The 20638-nt window shown below is 46.7% G+C and overlaps 1 protein-coding gene and 1 long non-coding RNA gene across 2 annotated transcripts in view; one reads left to right on the top strand and one right to left on the bottom strand.

The window, feature by feature from the left end:
• Positions 1-1804: 1804 nt before the first annotated feature.
• LOC116790997 lies at positions 1805-5216 on the bottom strand. Its single transcript, XR_004358585.1, has 3 exons — positions 4808-5216; positions 3716-3833; positions 1805-2828 (listed from the first exon to the last, which is right to left on the bottom strand). It is a non-coding gene; the product is annotated as an uncharacterized LOC116790997 (long non-coding RNA).
• A 393-nt stretch (positions 5217-5609) lies between these two features.
• HMCN1 (hemicentin 1) overlaps positions 5610-20638 on the top strand; it is a 162819-nt gene continuing 147790 nt past the window's right edge. The window contains 1 exon segment of the mRNA XM_032697092.1: positions 5610-5871. Within this exon segment, the coding sequence (XP_032552983.1) occupies positions 5610-5871 (262 nt within the window).

The following is a 20638-nucleotide window of genomic DNA, read 5'->3' as shown; positions in this document are numbered from 1 at the left end:
TTTCTGAACACCTCCAGGGACTGTGGCTCCACCACTTCCCTGGGCCACCTGTTCCAATGCCTGATCACCCTCTCCATGAGGAAATTTTTCATAATTCCAATCTAGACCTCCCCTAGCTCTTCCTTTCACCCTTGTTTTGTTACATCTCTACATCTAGTTCTCTATAAATAGAATTGGATGTAAAGTTCAGGAGTGCACACATCCCTGGGGATTTCTTGGAGAAATCAAACGGGAGATCTCCATGGCCTGGAAGAGGAGCTTGGGCTGGATGTGGACACCCATGGTCAGTGGAGTTACTGACAGTTCAGGGGCCACGAACCTCACACTGCCTCAGGCAGTATTTAATACACAGCCACAAGTCAGATGTGCATGATGACATGGCTGTGAGTAAAATAGCTTGGAATTGTGGATAACTGGCATGAATTTCCTGTGTGCAGAGTTTAAAAATTCAAGTATGGGATTTATTGACCTTATGAAACTGGTCTTGAAAAATGACCTTTATTGCATGGTCCTCGTTTTGCTTTCGGTGTGTGATACTGCTCCCATTGTTTTCATAAGGAAATACTTTCCCTTTCTCATTAGATATTAAATACCTCGAAATCTCCATCCATCAGTTTATCTACTCCATCTTTTCCAAGGAAGCAGGGAATCAGTAGAGCAGGTCCTGCCTTGGTCCTGGTCTTGCCCCATAATTGCATTAATGAAGGCAGCAAGCCTGCTTCTGAGCCAGAAACAAAACTTTTGACCCCTGCCTTCTATGTCATGATCACAGGATGGCCTGTTTTATGAACCAAATGTTTTATAACCAAAAGCAAAGTGATTTCATCTTGCAGATGAGGGATGATTCAGTGCTACAGTGGGGTGAAATGGTCTCTTGGCTCAGGCACAAGGTTTATTAAACAAACTACTCCAGTTGCTACAGCTACTTATGCCTGTGTCTCACTCCTTTTGTCTATTATGTGCTAGTTTGAAAAGTGTTGAACTCTGAATCAAACTGGCGTTTATATTGCAGCAAACTTCCGTGGTGCACAAAAAGAAGATTCAAAATGGCAAAAGATTCTCTGTAGGACCTGTAGACTCTTCACAAGGTAGAACACACAGCATCTGAAAATGTCTCATTTTTAAAACCTTTCCATCAAAAGCTCTCTGTCGTCAGAAATGTTTGCAGCACACAGAGCATTCACCTGTCTGCTCTGATTCTGCTGTAAAGCTTTAATTGGCAAAGCCTTGAAAAACTAGATCAGACTGAGTTTATAAATGAAGCAGGAACCCTAAAATACAGGATGGTCAGAATTCAGCCAGACACTATAAGTGTGAACAGCTCAAAAGAGATTTCTGCTCCCAGCTTCTCTCTTTATACCTGAGGGGCAGGAGCAGGGAATATAGCCTTTGCTTGATTTCAGATTCAAACCTTTTGGGAAACTGGAGATCAGAAACTTGCAGTTCTTCAGAATCTGGATTATCTATAAAAATACCAGTTCCTACAGAGGTGATTTTGCTGGAATCCCAGGGTTTGTTTCCTTAACAAAAGTCATGTGGATCCTGGAGAAAACCCACAATCTCTGAAGAGTCAGAAGCCAAAAGTCAGACCACAGTTACACAGATCCCATTTTTATATTAAATCATAGTTTTTTGTATTGTTGGTAAAGGCAATGCACCTCACAGGAAGATGGGAATGTGCTGGGAGTAAAAGGCTTTGAGATGATTTGTGTAAGGTTCTGTGGTTCTGTCTGCAGGAGAGCTTTTAACCATCCCAAGTGACCTGCCTTGGTCTCCGAGAGCAGAGACAATCCTAAAAACATGCTGTCCAAGTGTGAGAGCAGCTGCACAGCTGAACACCAGGAGTCACAGTCACCCTGGAAGAAGGTCAGGGTTTATTTGATCCCTTCAGAATCTGAACCCTCCTCACGTGATTTCATTCACGTTTCAGTATCTCCCCCCAAAGTCTTGCAGGTCTTTTCATGGCCTCTGTAGATGAATGTGAAGATTATACCACACATAAGCACAGATTAATCCATCAGCCCTCTCTCTTTTCTGCACCTTGTTTATCTTTCCTTGCAGATCTGTTAGCAGCAGCTCCAGTGAGCTGCCTTACCTGCTTCCAGGCTCCCCAGCATACCTGCTAATTCCTGTTGTAGCATTCCTGTCCCAGGATGGCACTTTAACCCTGCCCTTCCCAAAAGCAGCACAGGTTCTGCCTGCACACAAGGAGCAGTGAATTTGCACCTCTCCTCTGCAGGACCAGAGTGTCTGTGTACATAAAATACACAGACAGGACGGGCTAAGAAAACTCTCTGTCAGTGAAGCCGAGATCTCACTCTGCAATACACACACTTGTCACAGGGAGAGCCAGAGCCACCTACCCAAAACAAACTGCAACCCGTCCCTCCTTTCCCACCATTAGTCGAGTTCAAACAGAGAAAAGAAGAAAAGGAGGGATGGGACTTTTAGGAGGAGTGGGAATAAAAGTTTTAAATGTGCGTGGAGTTCCAGAAGAAACAAAATGTTGTCAAATATCTGTGACAAAGCAGTCCAGAGGATCTGGAATACGTGCAGAACTTGCTGGCCAGGAGGGAGGTGTCGTGAGAAAGAGCTCTGGTAGTTGCAGCCTGCTGTGAGTGGTCCATGGGATCCCAGGAGGAGCATCTGCTTTGGTATCAACAGTTGCTCTGTATTAAAGAGCAGCATCAGCTTTAAAAACAATCATTTTGCGATTCTCCTTGAGATGAAAACTTCAGGTTTTGCAGTGGATTCTTGTTTACTATGAAGGAGGATGAATAGTGCAGCTCCTTCCTCATCAGCAGCCATGGGATAGTAACAATTTTTAGCTGAGAATTACAAAATGGGGCAGATTCAGACACAAGACCAAAGGGTGAAAAGTACCTTATTTCCTTCCCAATCTTCTGAACTAGTATACAAATTTATTCTTTTTATTTGAGACAAGCTATGAAAAGAGCAGGAGTTAAATGACTTAACTCTTTACTTCACCTCATTAATAATTTACAACTATCAAGGATAAACATGTAGGGATATATATAAATATATATGGACTATTTGGGCTGTGCCATGCTGTGCCATGGGCCTGACCTTGGAGTGCTTGTGCTGAAGTTCTCACCCTGGCACGATGTCAAAATGTTACTGCAGAGCATGTCAGAAGGAACACAGGGATTTTTTTCAATAGATGATTCTTTGGCAAACTATGAAAATAATTTCATTGGAGAAGAAGGAAAAAAAAAGTTGTTCCTCTTGCTACAGGGCTTTCTTCCTGCAAATTTCAAAGGCCTGTTGTGAATAATAGTGTCAGTGCTTCCAAGCTTCAAGGCTATTTTATAGTGGAAAGTGTGAGGCAACCAAAATAAATATCAGTTTCCACTGTTACGAAATAAAGGTTTTGCTTTATGTTGCACCTTAAAAGCCATGTTCAAAGGCTTTATTTTAGAGGCACAGCAGTGGGTATCCCAGAGGGTAATTTTTTCTTACAGGCACTAGGTTTGCTCTTGCTTGTCTACATTGAAAAGAGGAATAATTTAAGACAGAAAGCACATGATGGCTTTCTTTATGAGGCAAAACCTAACAGCAGTTCATCTTCCTAAAGGACTGAAGGCAATCCCTAAATCCAAATGCCGCCAGTCCCTCGGGTGCTCAAAATACATATTCCTATTTTATGGCATGAATGCATCTCTCCTTACAGGGTCTGTGAGTATTTTTGACAAACCTGGTTCTACTTTCCTGCTAGTGGAGTTACAGATGAGGCAAGTTTTCCATGGTTTGGGGTTTTATTGCGAGTGCTTCGCACAGCTCTGGTTATGTGCTTCCTTCTCATGACATCAGTGCTGAAGGGGAGAAAGAATGTAAACATCTGTTTTTTATAATTCAATTTCAGGCTTATAACTTGATTAGGATAAGCAGTGTTTCTACATGATTTATTTTCCAGTCACAATAATGCGCAGTTTTAGCACCAGTTTGAAGATTAGTAAAATAAGGATGGAAACTAATGAGGTAAAGCCTGTTTCATGGTCCACCTTTGTGAGCTGCACTGAATGCTGTGCAAGGGCTGGATGTCTCTCCCCCTCGGTGTTCACAGTGATGTCCTGTTGTGCAGGATGCAGCCCATGGAAGGCAGGCTTGTGACAGCAGCACTGAGGTGGGCTGGAGAACTGGGACTTTGGCTCCTGGCTCTCCCCAGAGCCCTTTTGTGTGGCCTTGGATCAGCCACCCAGGACTGGGTTTTGCCTGCTGGGATGTCACTGCATCCTTAAACAACTAAAGAGATTGAAATATAGGACCTTTAAACTCTTCCATCGCTCGAGCAGGGTTAAAACACCACTCAGGCCACTTCCTTTTCTTTGTTGTCCAGGCTTTTTCTTTCAACAGGGACTGCCAGTGCCTGGAGCCATAGTCCTAATCATATTTTGGGGTCTTTACTACCCCATTAAAGTATTAAAAGTGAGAATATGCTCATAGGTGCTGAGCAGGGCTTAGTAGTAGTTGTGGAATTGTAACTGAAGCCAAAGGAGAGCCGGGGCAGCAGCGCGTGTCGGAATGATTTCAGTCTCATAGCACGTGTTTCCAGTGATAAAACACTACATGGAATCTCAGACTGGTTTGGGTTGGAAAGGACCCATCTTGTTCCACCCCCAGCCACGGGCAGGGACACCTTCCACCAGCCCAGGTTGCTCCAAGCTCCATCCAGCCTGGCCTTGGACACTTCCAGGGATCCAGGGGCAGCCACAGCTTCTCTGGGCAACCTGTGCCAGGGCCTCCCCACCCTCACAGGGAACAATTCCCTCCCAATACCCAGCCGCACCCTGCCCTCTGGGGACGAGCCGAGCCAGCGCCGCGTCCTCACCTTTGGCAGCTGCGGGCACAGCCCCGGGGCCGTGAGGGGCAGCTCCGACCGCAGCTCTCGGCGCCCCTTCCCGCCGGGGAGGCGGCCAAGGGTGAGGGGGAACGGCCCTGAGGGGAGAGAGGGACCCCGGGCGAGGGAGAGACCCCGGGTGAGGGAGGGAACGGCCCTGAGGGCAGAGGGACCCCGGGTGAGGGCGGGAACCCCGATGAGGGAGAGATCCCGAGGTGAGGAAGGGACTCCGAGGTGAGGGAGAGACCCAGAGATGAAGAAGAAACCCTGAGGTGAGGGAGAGATCCCGAGGTGAGAAAGGGACCCCGAGGTGAGGGCAGGGGCCACGGCGGGCCACGGGAGGCGGGACCGGCGCTGGACCAGGGCGGGTCGGCACCACGTCCACCCGCAGCCGGGGCTCCCAGGGCGGCAGCCTGGTCCCCATCCCCATCCCCATCCCAGCCGGCAGTAGCAGCCCCCGCGCCCCGCGGCACGGCCGGGGCTCAGCCCTGTCCCTCGGGGCGGTGCTGCCCAGCCCTGCCCGGTAGGGAAGGCGGAGCGGGGCCGCAGCCGCGCGCAGACAAAAGCAGCGGCGCTTCCTGCGCTCCGCCCGAGGGGAGCGGGCCGTGGGCGCCGGGCAGTGCGCTCCAGGGCTGTCCCCGGGCTGTCCCCGAGCTGTCCCCGGGCTGTCCCCGGACTGTCCCCGCTGTGTCCCCGGGCTATCCCCGCTCTCCGCTGTCCCCGCCGTGTCCCAGGTGCCCGTCCCGGGGCCATGGCTCCCGGTGTGAGCAGCGGGGCTCGGGGCGCGGGCGCGGCGCTGCTGCTGCTGCTCGCCCTGAGCCCCCGCGCCGTGCCCGAGCCCGAGGCCGTGCCCGACGGAGCCTCCACGCTGGCCTTCGTGTTCGATGTGACCGGCTCCATGTACGACGACCTGGTGCAAGTGATCGAGGGCGCATCCAAGATCCTGGAGACGTCTCTGAAGAGACCCAAGCGGCCGCTGTACAACTTCGCGCTGGTGCCTTTCCACGACCCAGGTAGGGGATCGGGCAGGATGGGCAGGAGCCGGGAAGGGCAGCAGGGAGCTCCCGCTCAGGGCCGGCTTTTATAAAAGGTTGTGTGTCCTGCGCTTCCAGGGACTGGAGCCTGGGTATTACTATCCCATCCTGACCCTCCTCGCCGTGCGGGTCTCTCCGCTCGGGAATTTGCCGGGGCCAGTAACGCTTTGTGATCTCCCCCTCCCTGTCTGTCTGTAGAGCTTCACAAAGCCTTCAGGAGCAACTGGAGCGGGCTCGGAGCGCGCTGTGTGCACCAAAGAGCAGCCTAGGGGATCAAATAATTGTCTTAATAATTCTGATACGAGCTGATGTGGCTTCAGTGACCTTCACGTGTAGTAGTAACGATGCTACAAAGTTTTTCAACGCCCTTCTATGGGAATGCACTTAGGAACATACATAACGCAGTTACACTTTTCCTCCTGTCTTGTGGTTCTGTGTTTACATTCAGTAACTTGCAGTGAAACGATCCAGCAGTTTTACATGGTATGGCTTGTGTGGGTTTTTTTGTTTGGATTCTTATTCTTTTCCCTCCTTTTACCTTTTTTCCCTTCTGCTGTACATTGTGCCTTTTCTTCCAGCATCTGTTTTCTGTTCCCTTCCTACCCCTTTTCTCTGGCTTTCTTCCTCTTCCCTTGTCAAATATCTTCTGCTGACTTGAAGAGGAAATAGGAACAGGATGCCCCAGGCTGGTGATCTGTGCTGTACTGTGCAGTAAAAACTCCCTGATAAAAAAAAAAAAAAAAAGAAAGAATCAGAAAGTGGGAAAAAAACCCCTTTAAAATTACCTCTGTGGCTCTAGTTTCTATGGAATATCTCAGAATACAATATTCCAGAAGTCAATTCCTAAGAGTACCATTTTTGGAGGGATGATATCAAATGAAAAAAGACAGCCCTTCTATTTCCCCCAGTCACAGGCACTTCTGCTTACAAGATGTGTTTGCTATTGGCATAAATACCTTAAACCATATGCTTGGGAACTTAAAGAAAAACTCGTCCTTGTGGATTTTGCTGCTTTGCTATCTATAGGCTGTATAGGTTCTCTTTTTGTTTCTTATAAAGAGCCCATCTGATACCCATTGTGGTATCAGAGCATCCTATCCCAAAATGGTCTCTCTCTGTACCTTACCTTTTCCACCTTTGCATCACTTTCTCTTTTCATCTTCTTTACCTTTTGGTTATTTTATGGAACAAACTTATATGGGACTTTAAAAGCATCATACCACAGAAGTGAACAAGAAGGGAAAGATTTTGGTCATGTGTAGAGCCTGGAAATCTTTTATATCCTTCTGGAAAATCAAGCTGATAGATCTCCTTGGAGCTCTTTCTCCTTGGATGGGGTAGAAGATCAACAGGATGGGTTGGGAGTGTTTTGGTTTAATTTTCTCTCTATAATAGCTCTTTATACAATCTTCAGTGATCAGAAAGGGATTCACTCTGAGAGCTGATAGATCTATTTTTCGGAGGGATTGTGTAAACACTGCAACCACGACAGCAAGAAGATGAGCTTGTGGTGCACTTTTAGTTTGCAGGTTTGGGAGGATGGTCCTTTGTTCTTGTGCATCCCAACACTCAGCTTTCATCACAGGCCACTTTCAAATCATTTCAACAGCTCTTTATTTCTTTCTCATCCCACAGTTTTTCAGCCAGTTTTTCTTCTGCACATGGTCTCCTTTTCTGTCCTTTTTCTCCCCATCCTCCTCACTTTCTCGCTCCCAGTGTCTCTCTGGGATCTGTGCTTGTGTTGCAGACAGAGTCCTTTATCCATGCTTTGCTGTGCCACCTCTCCTTGCTCCATCCAAACCTCACCAGCAACAAATCTCCTGCCACCTTCCTCTGCCTGAGTCACATTTTCCCACTCACTGACTCCTTGCTTCCTTGCCTCCTCCCCCCTTCCTTCTCTTCCCACAGGAGAGCCCTTTCCTTGGCGAATGTTAGGTTTCACTCAGTGGAGTGACAGAGCCTTAGAGCTGCAGAGGGTGACCCCCAGAGCAAAGAGCCGCTGGCAAAGGTGCCCTGGGTATCCAGTTACTCCTCTCTGTGGGGAAGCCCAGCTCCCTTAGTGCCCTGGGTATCCAGTTACTCCTCTCTGTGGGGAAGCCCAGCTCCCCTAGGGGGCCCTGGCCTTTTACTGTGATGGATAACTCGTGAGGTCAGAACGCTGTTGGGGAGGGGAGAACCTACAACTTCCAACTTCATTTTGTCCTGGTTTCTGAAAACTCTTTCTCTGGGTCTCTCTCCGAGCTGGAAGGACAGGCCACAGGACAGGGCAGTGTCCTGCTGGGCAGCTGCACCTCACACCTGGCGGTGCCCGAGCCCAGGCACTTGAAAACAAAATGCAAGAGATGCTGCTGTGACCACTTCAGCATCTTTTTTTGGTGTCTATAGAGAAGTAACTTTATTCAAAAATCTAATCAAAAATATTGCTTGGCTTGTGTTTCACAGCATCCAATTAATTTATCTAGTGTTCTTTCTGAAGGGTGCTCAACTGACTCAATGAGCACAAAGCTATTTTTTTCTCAAATTGTCTGGTTATTTACTCAATTTTTCTTCAAAAAAAAAGCGCCTTATATGTAGCAGCACCACGGACAAATTTTCTTGATGTTTTTTTGAGGTGCTGTGGCCTGTGAGGCAAATGGGACTCTACAGGGAGTACAATATCAGTTGGAACTCAGATCCAAGGAGCTGCCCTTGGTATAAAGGTGTCCTGATGCAGATATGCTCTTGAGAGGTAGTTACAGTTTAAATTTGGTGTAGATTGGGTTTTTAACTCCGTTGTTTTCCTGATCCACGTTGCACAGTGTGCAGTTTTAGTGGTGAACATGGTGGTGGTGCTGGGTTGACGACTGACTTGATCTTAAAGGTCTTTTCCAGCCTTAATGATTCCATGGCTGGGATATGCCAACACATTGTCTCTCATGGTACATTTGTAGGTAGTGTTATGCCTCTTGCTGTGGTATTTGGGAACAACAGCAATACAAGTGTATTTTTTAGTATCAAACCTGAGGTTGTTGGCAGGGAATTATGGCCCACAGAAAAAAAATTGTCATGGGTTTCACATTCCAATACTGTGGACCATCTGATGGGATGCAGAGATCTCCATTTTGGAAAACCCTTTTGGTTTGGATTCTGCTTTGTGAGTAAACATTTGCTTTGACAGATTACAGGGAATTTTTTTATTGTGGTTTTTCAATGCCTAAACACGACCACAGAAGCTTTGTAGATAGTGAAAAGGGCTGTTAACTAAGAAATCTCTTGCCAGACTTGTGTTCAGTGGAAAAACTCGGGGGTGGGGGGAGGAAAATGCCCCAAATTAAGAGGAGTTGGCCCAGGAAAATTTTGTATTGGAACTGAAGCTTAAGATCAGCAAATGCTTTTGAAATTGCGTGTTGTGGGTCCTGATCTCCTACTAACTCCCATTGTATCCTGTGGAAATGGAATTGGACTCGGAATGTCTTTATTTAACATCTGTGGCCAGCTTTGCTATTTTTTCTTTATGCCATTAAGGAATTTTGGAGTGGAAAATAAGCCAGAGAGGACAAATTCATCCCTAGTATTTTTCTGTAAAGCTGATGGAATTATCCCAGCCATAACTCACTCTGTGTGATTTAATCAAGCATTCCTTTGGTGTGAATGGCTATTTTATAGACCACACTCCAGCAATTAATTACAAGAAAAATGAATATATAACCTCTGGACCTCCTAGTGCAGAGGGTGATGTTTGCTCTTCATACTCTGCAGATCTCTACAGATCTCTGCCTGAGCATCTGCTGACACTCTTCTTGCAGATCAGACAGACAACACTGTGTGAGAAATGGGAAAATGTTAATACTGCTTAGTTCACATGGGGAAACAGTACTGAACCTAAACACATAGTAAATGTGTGGGAGAACTAGAAATACTCTTTTTTTTTCAGAGTAGAGAGCTCTGTCCTCTCCTAGAGTGAAGGCATGGAATTGTTTGTAACTTTAGAACCTGGAGTCTCCTTTATTAACAGACTGGCAGTGCTGTGTCCATAGCACAGGCAGGCTGCTGAGCCCCACACCAGCTTGGATCAAGTTCAGGAGGGCATGTGAAAAGTCTGGAAGCTTTGGGGTTTGCAGGTTTGGTAGGTTTTTTTGGGAGTTCTAATGAAGAAGTAATGTCTTTTCCAGAGGAGGAACATAAGAAATGAAAATTGGGCTATTAATGGAATTAAAGGTTTTCCTACTTGGTGATAGAAAAAGTATTGTGGTTATGCAGACACAGGATGGAAAGAGAAGAATTGCTTAGCTCTGTTTGGTAAAAGTAGGGTCAGAGGCAAAGAAAATGATGCTCTCCCCTTAATTCAAATAGTTGTCTTATTTTGATAGTTGAGTGGCTTTTATATTATTACCAAAATCCAAAGTGGGAAAAGAAGAATGCTAATTTAAGCAATCTGATCTCCCTGTTCTTCCAGTGCATCACAGAACATCAGGCTAAAGCTGTCACAGCTAGTTTTTCGGAGTAGTGTTCTTTGGTGGCCTCACATTTGTGAACATCTTATCTAAAAACTCAAGGCTGTGTAAGGGTTTGGGGTTTTTTTGGAGGTTGGTTTGTTTTGGACTTCCTCAGAGACAACAATAATGAGTGCGTGTCCAAGTTCTGAGTTTTTCTTTGGCATTTTAGGAGACACTGTGTAAATTTACAACTGTTCAGTGCTGTCTTGGTGTGTCTGAAGGCAAATGATAAGCAGAACTGGACATACTAACTGTGAATTCTGCCCTTTTGTGCTAGAACTTATAAAATCTAAATGCACCTACAGGTATTTTCCATCTCTGAGGCTTTTGTGATCACTGTATTGCCCGTGTGGGAAATGAGGATTTGAAACCTTATTGTCACCCTTAATGGAGACATTGTGACAGCTATAAATGAATTCCATTTGATTGCATGGATGCTTTCTTGTTCCTCTGGAAGGATTTACCTGGGGTCCCTCTCAAAGTAGCTGTTTATACAGATTACAGGAGATAGTAAGTATTGCCAGTGCCAGAAGCTCCAAAATCTGTGAGCCAGCCAAAATGTTGTGACATGATCCAAAAGGCTGCTAGAGCATCACTTACAGCTTATTTTTCTACTGTCTTAACTCTGCCTGTCCAGCCTTGAAGGTATGCACAGTGGGAAATTCCCCCCTGATTCCTGAATCTTTTTGGCAAAGGAAAGGATTTTATCCCTGTTTTTATTTGAAGATACAGTGGAGGTTCTTTTCCTTAGGAAAAAAGTGATAATGCCTCAAGTACATAATTCTCTTGAATTACAAGTTATTTATCATGTTACATTTCAAATTGTTGCCTAGAGAACTTAGAAGCTACTTGTTCTATTTTGCTTTGCTCTCCTGAGCTCCAAGTGGTGATAATTCCATGGAAAGCTCTGCAGCTCATTAGTGATGTATTCCAGTGTTATTCTGTCCCCATAATTACTGCTCATGTCCTCCTGTCAGCAGGCACCCAAGTGCTGTCTCAGTGTACTTAGAAAACGGAAACAGGATAAGAACAAAATAGTGTCCAAAAAAATCTGTCTCTTGGAATCTTTGGAGTGAAAAGCTACATTATGGCTAAAGAGAAAAAGAAGCATCCACAGAAAGATCTTTTCCCAGTTCCTTAACCACTTTTTAAACAAAGAAACTTCCCCTGTTCACCTTCCCTTCTTCCTCCCCCCCCTCTGAATTTGTTTCCCAGGAGTTCCAGCAGCCTGTGTTTCACACAGTCACACGCAGAGACCCCGTTAATCCTGTTCATGGCAGGGGTTGTTTCACAGCAGGTTACAGGCCTTGATGGGAGCTCTGTGGCATGGAAAGAAAAGAGCAGTTTCTGCTGCTGTTTGCATCTCCTGGGTCGGTTTAAATGCACACAAATCAAATTCCTAGTGATGTGTAAAGGGCAGATATTTAATGCAGATCCTCAGGTGCTTTTAAGCCATGAATAAACTGTCCCTCCCTGAGACTGATAGATTCTGTCCCTTTTTCGTCTGGACAAAACAGTTATTTTCTGAGGATCATGGTGATGAAGTGAGTAAACAGGCATGCATATTGTACACATCTTTATCTCACTTTAACTGAGGCAGTAGTGTTCCTTGAAGTAAGGTGAGTTGTCAGAGAAATAGAGGGAGGGAAGTTGGCAAGGAGGCTGCTCAGAGAGTATTTGCCCGTTTCTGCCTCGTGTGTGTGTTGGAGCGTGCTTGGAATTTATACCAGAGTGGATTCAGTTCAGTCAGCTGAGGATCTGGATAAGCTGGATTAAGGAGTATGGAAAAGGAGCAGATATTTAATTTAGGTAATGGATTTTGAATGCGGCCTAAGGCATGACAGGAGGAATCCTTTAGGCAGAGAGAGCCCTCAGATGCAGTTGGTACATATTTTCCAATCAATAGTTTGATTTTTGGCGCGTGCTGTGGACTTTGGTTTTGAAGGAGACTCCTGCCTCAGAGGAAATATTGAGAACACATGTTTTTCAGTTTGCAAATGGCAGAACAGTCTCTCTGTTGAAAGAGAGTGATGGTGTTACTTGACTGGCTCACCATGCCTTGAAAATCAACAATTTTGTGAGAAGAAATAAGATGGATTTAATGAAAAGTGCTCTGGGCTGGCTGCTTCCTTTCCTCCAGCCAGGGAGAATGTGCTTTACCCCTCAGTCACATTGTTGGACACAATGTGTTTTTTATAACCGTTGCCAGTGTTTAGGATTTCCTGTTTGAGGTGTGTTGCTCTCCCGTCTGATTTATGGGATCCTTCGGTGATGCCTGCAGTGAATTCATGCTGTGCAGTTGTTGGGTGAGCTCTGGGTTCAAGATTTTGCAAAGGGATAGTTTGCAGTGTTACATTTTTAAGTGGCATCAGGGTGGTTTAGGTCAAGCACATCCCCGTGTGATCTGTGGTTAAACTTCCCTTGATGCCTTTTGAAGAACATGTGCAACCTATTTTTTGGTGACTGTGGATGTGACCTGAGCTTTTCCCTGGTTTTGCCAGAGGAGAAGCACGATGACTTTGTGTTCCTGAAGCACTTGAACGGCATCAGGTTATGTCAAATACATGGAGCCATGGCACTGAGGACAGGATTAATCCCATTTCACTTCAGGCACTCAACTGAAGACCCTCAGCTGAGAGACTGGTGACCCGAATGCTCTTCTGTAAATCAAAAACGAAACTGGCACCTTAACAAGCAATTAATCACCTGGGAATGTCCAGATACTCCTGGGAGATCTCATTTGCTTTCCCTGGCTGCAGGGGGAGCAAAGCTGAGCTCAGTCAGAGCCCTGAATGTAGAAGGTCTGAAGTGAATTAAGAGGCTTTCCAGTGTTTTCCTGGGCTGGGCCTGGCTGTCCAAATAATGGTCCCCGAGGTTTGTTTCATAGGCAGGTTTGCATCCTGCCAGAGGGTACCGAGTGCTGAGCATTCTCTCAGCTAAAGGAGCAGCACTGGCAGCTCCCAGGCTGATGATCCCGTGGGACAAGCCCCCCTCAGGGACTGGGATGCACGTTGCTGCTGCGGATTGCAGATGTAAACAGGCTGTGTGTGTTTGTGCAGATATGTGAACTTATTGTTCTGTATCCCCCCTGTGCTCTTTCATCTTCATTTCCCTTGGCATCCTTGGTACTCCTCTTCACCCTCTGCACTTTTCCAGCTCTGCTCAAGTCGTAGCCCTTTTCCCAAAGCATTCCTAGCCACAGACTGGGGCCTGCAGAGCATGACTGGTCAAATACGTGCATATTTGCAAATGACAGGTTCCCAGACAGCGAGTCAGCACGCTGCAAACATCTCAGGCAACCAGGGAGACCTGGAAGTGTTGAATTTATTCTCAGTGGTGGTCCTATGAGCAGTCTCATCCATTCTCTCTGGAACAGCAGCTTCCTTAGTGTGTGCTCTTGGGAATACAGCAGTTAGTGTGTGATATAGGTACAGTGAGTAAACATGATACAGCTTTAAAAGCCAGTTTCACAGAGCCAAATTCCCAATATCAGCTTCCTAGGATAAATTACAACCAACAGAGCTTGCTCTCCAACGAGATGGAACCAAAGCAAAATGGGACCCCAGTTCTCAGCCTGGAAAAACCCTGCTGGAGTGGGGTGAGTGGGGGTGGGGTTGCAGCCCGAAATGGGAATGTGCTGTGCTGCTGTAGGCCCTGCTGAAGGTCTGGGTGTTTGCTGGGATAGCAGCTCTGGGCTGTGGCTGTAGGTTGCTGCTGGAGCCCTGCCAGCCTGTTTCAATGAGATTCCTGGCCTGGGGGCCGGGGGGCAGCAGGAAGCCATTGGAATTTTCATGCCTTGGACACCAGTGTATTTTCATGAGCTGAAGTGAAGTGTCTCTGGGGATGCTGAATATCACTGAAACATTTCCTGAGTTCTCTTAAGCTCTACAATGGTATGTCCGAGTCTGTTTTCCAAAGGATGGAGCTTTTTGTTTAGTTAGTGAGGTCTTAGTTAGTTCACTGGACTACTATGCTTTTGCACTTGGAATTTATTGAGGAACAGAAGAAGAGGAGGGAAGTTGTGCAGCAAAAATGAAGTGCTCTGCCTTAGAACATCTAGGAATGCTGTGGTTTCTTTTATGTCCCCATATTAATTTATATTTCTGTTTACTATAGTCGTCCTAAGATTGTGACTTCACTTTTCTTTGGTGTCTTGGGTTTTTTTGTTTGTTTTGTTTTGGTCACGTCTTTCCCTTTTTAAATTTTACATAAGCTGAATCAAAGCACAGGGAATTCATGTGACTTACCCTGAGTCACAGTTCTCTTGTGTTAACCACAAAACCACAAATCGCTTTTTTTGGTCCCTGAAATGTTTATTCCTTCTTTTCCTTTCTTTCCTAGTCTGTTGGACTCCCACATCTTTTTATCTTATTTGTCTCTGCATTCAGCCCATCCCTCCCTCAAAATTTCCATTTCCAGTTTCAGAATTGGATCAGCTGACCCGGATATTTTATTCTCTGAAATTCTGCTGAATTTGTTGACATACATTTTCTTAAAGTTGTAGCTGTAGTGGACAAAATATTACTTCTCTGCCCTGCAAGCTGCTCCCCTCTTCTCTGTGGTTGTGGCCTTTGATCCCCAGCCACGAGGGGCCGTCGCAATTCCAGGTTCATTCCCAAATGGTCCAGATTAGCAGAGGCTGCTGAAACTCTTGGTTGGGGTGTGCACGAGCCCTGGGCTGCCGAGTGGAGGAGGTGACAGCTTGGGCTGGCCCTGGAGAGCCAGGCTGGCAGGGGGCTCAGCTGGCAGAGCTGCAGCGGGAGGGGAGGGGGTGTCCCCGGAGCTAATGAACTGGAAGGACTGAGTTACATGGGATCTGTGTGGGAATCTGGACAGGCTCTGTGAATGCTGACAGTGGGGGAAAAATGTGCTGCTTTGTGTGTCAAGCTTTGTTCGAAATACTCTTGCTGTGGCCCATGCTTGGGGTGTGAAAAGTGGGGATCATGTCACTGCTGTCAACAGTCGGCTCTTTCCCCACCCTCGAAAGCTGAACTGAATGTCATCCTGTCACCTGAAGTGAGCCATGGTGTAGGGAGATGAGAAGAATGTGTGTTGGCCAAATGGCATTTTAAAGAACGTGGCAGTTTTACCATATCCACCAAATGTTTCGATGTCCTGGTGCTTTGGCACAGCCACCTCTAGTGATACCTGCCCCTGGCTGGGATTTGTTTCAGAGGGAAGGCACAGAAATACTCCTGGTGTTAGAGGTGTATGGAAGGTTATGGAGATGGAGCTTTTGCTTAGCAAATGGTAAGAGAGGCTGAATTCCTTTGTGGAAAGGACAGGAGGGAACAACTGGAGAGATGCTGTTCCATCCCTGCTTCATGGGGATGAGTCTTGGTTCATCTCAAACCATGCTCTTCACAGAACAAGAAAAGCCCTGCATAAGTGAAGCATGTTTGAATTGACTCTTTAATTTGCATAAATCCTGTTCAGAGGTAGATTCGTAGTACATAAACCCTTTCAAACTGTGGAGAATTTTGGCTGTGGATATTTATGGGATGACTCAAGCCCATCTCACCTTTTGTGTTGTAGCTACGTAACGTTAAACAGTTTCTTGGTTACTTGCAATGAAATGTCCCATTGTGTGGATATAAAAGCCTTTTCCTCCACTTTGATATTCTGTCTCATTGAACAGGTTTTGATCTTGGTTAACATGGAGTAAATCCAGAGTAATTCCATTACAGTCAGTGATGTTAGTTTGGATTTACACCAGTATGACTGAGCTCAGAGTCTGGCTTTGGTTGTCTGCCTTCTTAATTTGCTAAATATTACATCTTTCCCAAATACCCTTTCTCATCTTGTCTTCAGACCTTGCTGGCTCCTCCTATTTTCCCAAATTCCAAGAGTAACAACATAGGTGAAGTTTACTTGATGAAAGATTGTTTAAGCAGGGTCTGGTTTTTATTAGCTCAGCTGGTTTTCATTTTTCCAGCCCTGTTTGAAGTCTCCCTGTGCTCAGGCTGGGCTCTGGATCCATCCTGCTTTTCCTTTTCGGCTCAATTTTGTCCATTAGGAGTGGGCTGGTTTAAATTACAGGGTGCTCCCCAGCGTTATCCTTCAGTAAGAACTGTGTGCCTCACTGAGATTTCAAAGCAGTTTTTAACTCCAAAGATCAGAAAAAGAGAAATAATTATGCCTTAGGGCATTCCTGCTAATCAGCAACATAACTTGTTTGGAAGGACTTGGTAAATGGGAGATGTGACTTCAGAGAATGAGATGAATTAAATTGTTCCTGGTTTCATTGATATTTCCTTTGTAGAAATGTACTCTGAACTCTCTTACAGAGTATTTTAATTTACCATGTGTGAGAGACATCTGGGATCTCATCTAGGTTATTCCATTAGTTCCACTGGGTTTGGTTTTCGGGTTGGAAGTTTGGACAGTTTTGTCTGTGTTTATGTAGCTTAGCTGGGACACTGGGGGTTTGGGCCTCACAATCATGCCAGAAATTAATCCATAATGTTTGTATTGCTGTCTTTACCTTTGGACTTCTGCTGGTACAGTATCTCTACACTCCTGTGATGATAAATAATGCTGCCCAGGATATCCAGCTCTTGCTCTAGGGATAAAGAAGGGATGGGAGGTGGGAAACACCACCTCCTTCGCAGTTTGGAGACCTCAGGCACAAAGTACTTCAGCAAAACACTTCAGAATGTTTTTATATATATTCTGTTGATTTTGATACCATTTTCACATATGCTGAAGTGTTTTCCTGAGAGAGGCCTGAAGATTTGCCTCTGGCAGCAAAGAGAATCTGTGGCAGAACTAGTGATTTAGACCTGAGTGCTCCTGTCTTAACCACTGGTGTGCTATTTAGCACTGCAGACACCTGAACACGAGCTGCAAGAAAGCTGGATCACTGTTCATGTCTGTACCTGAATGTCTCCTGAATTCCATGGAATGACAGTCTTCACCATGGCCGCTCCAGTGGGTGCTTGATATAAACAGATGGTGTTCAAAGAGTTAGTGATGCCCTCCCAGCCTTTGTTTCATGGCATTAGTGTTCAAGAAGTTTACCCTGACTCCTACTGTCTGCAGGAATTTCATGCTGGTTCGTGGCTGTCTTTAGGAACAGGGTATTTTTGTTGTAGTTCTGTGCATGGCTGGGGGTGAAATGGGCAGTGGAAGGCTCAGTGTTGAGTGACTGTCTGCTTGGACTCCTGAGTCTTGCTGCCTGTGAGGGACATCAGGCATGGGATTGGCACTGGAGGGTGGCCCAGAGCCAAGGGGCAGCACTGAGCACACACTGGGACACAGACAGGATCCAGGCTGGGAGGGCAGGGGTGCAGACAGGCTGAGAGCTGGGGGTGTTCAGCCTGGAGAGGAGAAGGCAGACCTGAGAGCCCCTTCCAGAGGTTAAAGGGGGCTCCAGGAGAGCTGGAGAGGGACTTGGGACAAGGGGATGGAGTGTCACACTGCCACAGGCAGGGTTAGATGGGATATTGGGAAGGAATTGTTGGCTGGGAGGGTGGGAAGGCCCTGGCCCAGGTTGCCCAGAGAAGCTGTGGCTGCCCCTGGATCCCTGGAAGTGTCCAAGGCCAGGTTGGACGGGGCTTGGAGCAACCTGGGCTAGTGGAAGGTGTCCCTGCCCGTGGCAGGGGGTGGCACTGGATGAGCTTTCAGGTCCCTTCCAAGCCAAAGCATTCCAGGATTCCCCAGTGTTCACTGGTGGCACCCTCAGTTCCTACCCTTGGCTGCAGCAGCTCAGGAATTCCCATTCCCTTTTCACTCCAGTTGACTCGCGAGGGGAGTGGCTGCCACTGCAAATATCCCAGTGGGAGCTGTCAGAGTGTGTTTGAAAGCACCTGTGTGTTCAGTGTGAGTTTTCTCAGGGTCTGCATTGTGTCTGGAAGAAAATATGCTTTCGATTGACCTGCACAAACAGTACAAGTCAGGTGGTAGCATTGATTTTTGGAGCTTGATGGCTTTATGGTCACAGATCCAAATTCTCTGGAGAAGAAATCTTTGTGCTTTGTGTTGTATAAACAAGCTGAACAGTTTAGTGAAAACAATCATCATGGTAAATGCTTCTCTTTTTAAACTGTTGAAGAGTAACTTTGGTAATTATTTAGCATTGATTATTTTATTTCCATGTGAGAGTTCCATGTTTTTCCAGTAGTCAGCTGAGCACTTTCCAGTCTGGTTGGACTAGACCAGACAGAGGGTGAAATTGGGAAATACAGGGTTCACACAAATCAGTTAGTCTAAATTAATTTCTGTCTAAACCTAAATAGTGGTATTATTTCAAACAAATTTTACAAGATGAGCAAACAGAAAACAAGGTCTTGCATAATGTATTCCTGTAACTGATTTAAGTTATCCTCATGTGAAAGGAAAAGACTGTTTTGTTTAAGGTAAAAAAGTTATGTTCTCATCCTCTTTGCCTCCTCCCTCCCTCCTCACATCTGCTTTTTGAATTAGTTTGGAACACACTTGCATTTTTACACTACTAAAACTCAGTGGAATTTTATAACCCACAGATAATATTTAATGTTTCTCTCTCTTCTACAGCTTCCTAAAAACTACTGGACACTCAAACCTGCATCGAGTGGAAATACTCTCGTGGTTTTTTTCCCTTTCCTTCTCCCAGAGCCATGAAACAGCTTTGCCCCAGGCAGTGAGCTCCCGTGGTGCTCGGGCACGTGTGGGATGTGCCGTGTGCCGGGCAGTGCCAGCAGGGAGCTCTGCCCCGCTGGGCTGGGGGTGTGCAGGCACGGGGGGCAAAGCTGGTGCATTAGCAGCTCCCCAGCTAAGCTCTCCTGGGTATTGCTGTGATGAGCTGCCTGCAGTCACTGCTTGTGGAGAGGAGCTGGCAAAAGGCAGGGTGTCTGCAAGGGAGCTGCCAGTGCAGAGGGAGCAGATGGCACCCGTGGGACTCACCGATGGCATCTGGGCACGGCTGCGGGCCGAGGGCCAGGCCAGGCCTGTAACACACAGCTATCTGTGTGGGTCTGTGAGCTGGGCTTCAGATCAGCTTCTTGGGAAACACTCCTGGAGGCTTAACTCTGCCTTTGTCCTGAGCCAAACCCGCAGGGACTGAAGGCATTGCACCGCAGGACTGCTGGTGGCCAGCAAAGGCTCCTGCCCTGCTGGCTCACGGGTGGGAGGGGGCACAGCTACAGCTGAGACCTGCTTGGTTTTTGCTGAGGAGCCCAAAGCACGGACACTCTATTCACCTTTAATCCATGACATCTATTAAATCCTTCCAGCAACGTCATGGAGTCATAGACTCATAGAATTCCACAATGGTTTGGGTTGGAAGGACTTTAAAGATCACCTACCAACCCCTGCCATGGGCAGGGACACCTTCCACTAGCCCAGGTTGCTCCAAGCCCCGTCCAGCCTGGTCCGACTTCCAGGGTTGGGCAGCCACAGCTTCTCTGGGCAAGTCCTTCAGCTTAGTCAGGCAGTATCATCTCCTTCAGAAACTTGTCATACCCTGGAGGGTTTAGGTAGAGTCTCAAGGAGGATGAAGAAAGTCCCTGATGAGCTTTTAGGATGCTGATCCTGCATGGAGCCAGGTCACAGCGAGACAGTGACACGCTCTGTGTGCTTGGCTGAGCTGCTGGTGGTGACACCCCAGAGCTGCTGTTTCACAGCTGCCAAAGCCACCTGAAAGGGGTGCTTTCCACACGAGTGACGACTGTCTGCCAGTGTGGGTCTCTTCTAGTTGTTTCTCAGTTGATATTTAAAACTCTGCTGTTATATAGGACAGGAGGAAACAGCCTCAAGTTGTGCCAGAGGAGGTTCACATTGGTTATTAGGAAAATTTGTTCACTCAAAGGGTTGTCAAGCACTGGAACAGGCTGTCCAGGGAAGTGTCACCATCCCTGGAGAGATTTAACACACGTGTGGATGTGGCACCTGGGGACATGGTCTAGTGGTGGGTTTCACACTGCTGGGGGAGTGGTTGGACTCAATGAGCTCGGAGGTCTTTTCCAACCAAAATGGTTCCATGATTCTGGGTGTTTTGCTGTCTGTCTGAGATCTCAGTGTTGTACAACACATGACTGTGGGCAGAAATGATGCTCAGACCTGGCCTGGGGGTTGTTTATGTGCCACAGAGCTTACACGAGGGAGGGAATGTGTGGATGCTCTGTCCAGTGATGAGTAAACATGTCTGTCCTGCAGCCACCCTTGAGCAGCACAGTCAGAGACTTCAGTGCAACAGGATTCCTTTAACAGACACTAGTCCTCAGAGGCTGATTGTGTGACTACTGTGGGGACAAGGTCTGGTTTTCCATTCTCCTGCCAGATCAGAAGATGGA

The sequence above is a fragment of the Chiroxiphia lanceolata genome, chromosome 9 (genome assembly GCF_009829145.1).
Source record: "Chiroxiphia lanceolata isolate bChiLan1 chromosome 9, bChiLan1.pri, whole genome shotgun sequence".
NCBI classification, from domain to species: Eukaryota; Metazoa; Chordata; class Aves; order Passeriformes; family Pipridae; genus Chiroxiphia; species Chiroxiphia lanceolata.
Note: the sequence above shows the minus strand (reverse complement) of the source record. Positions and strands in the feature narration are given on the sequence as shown.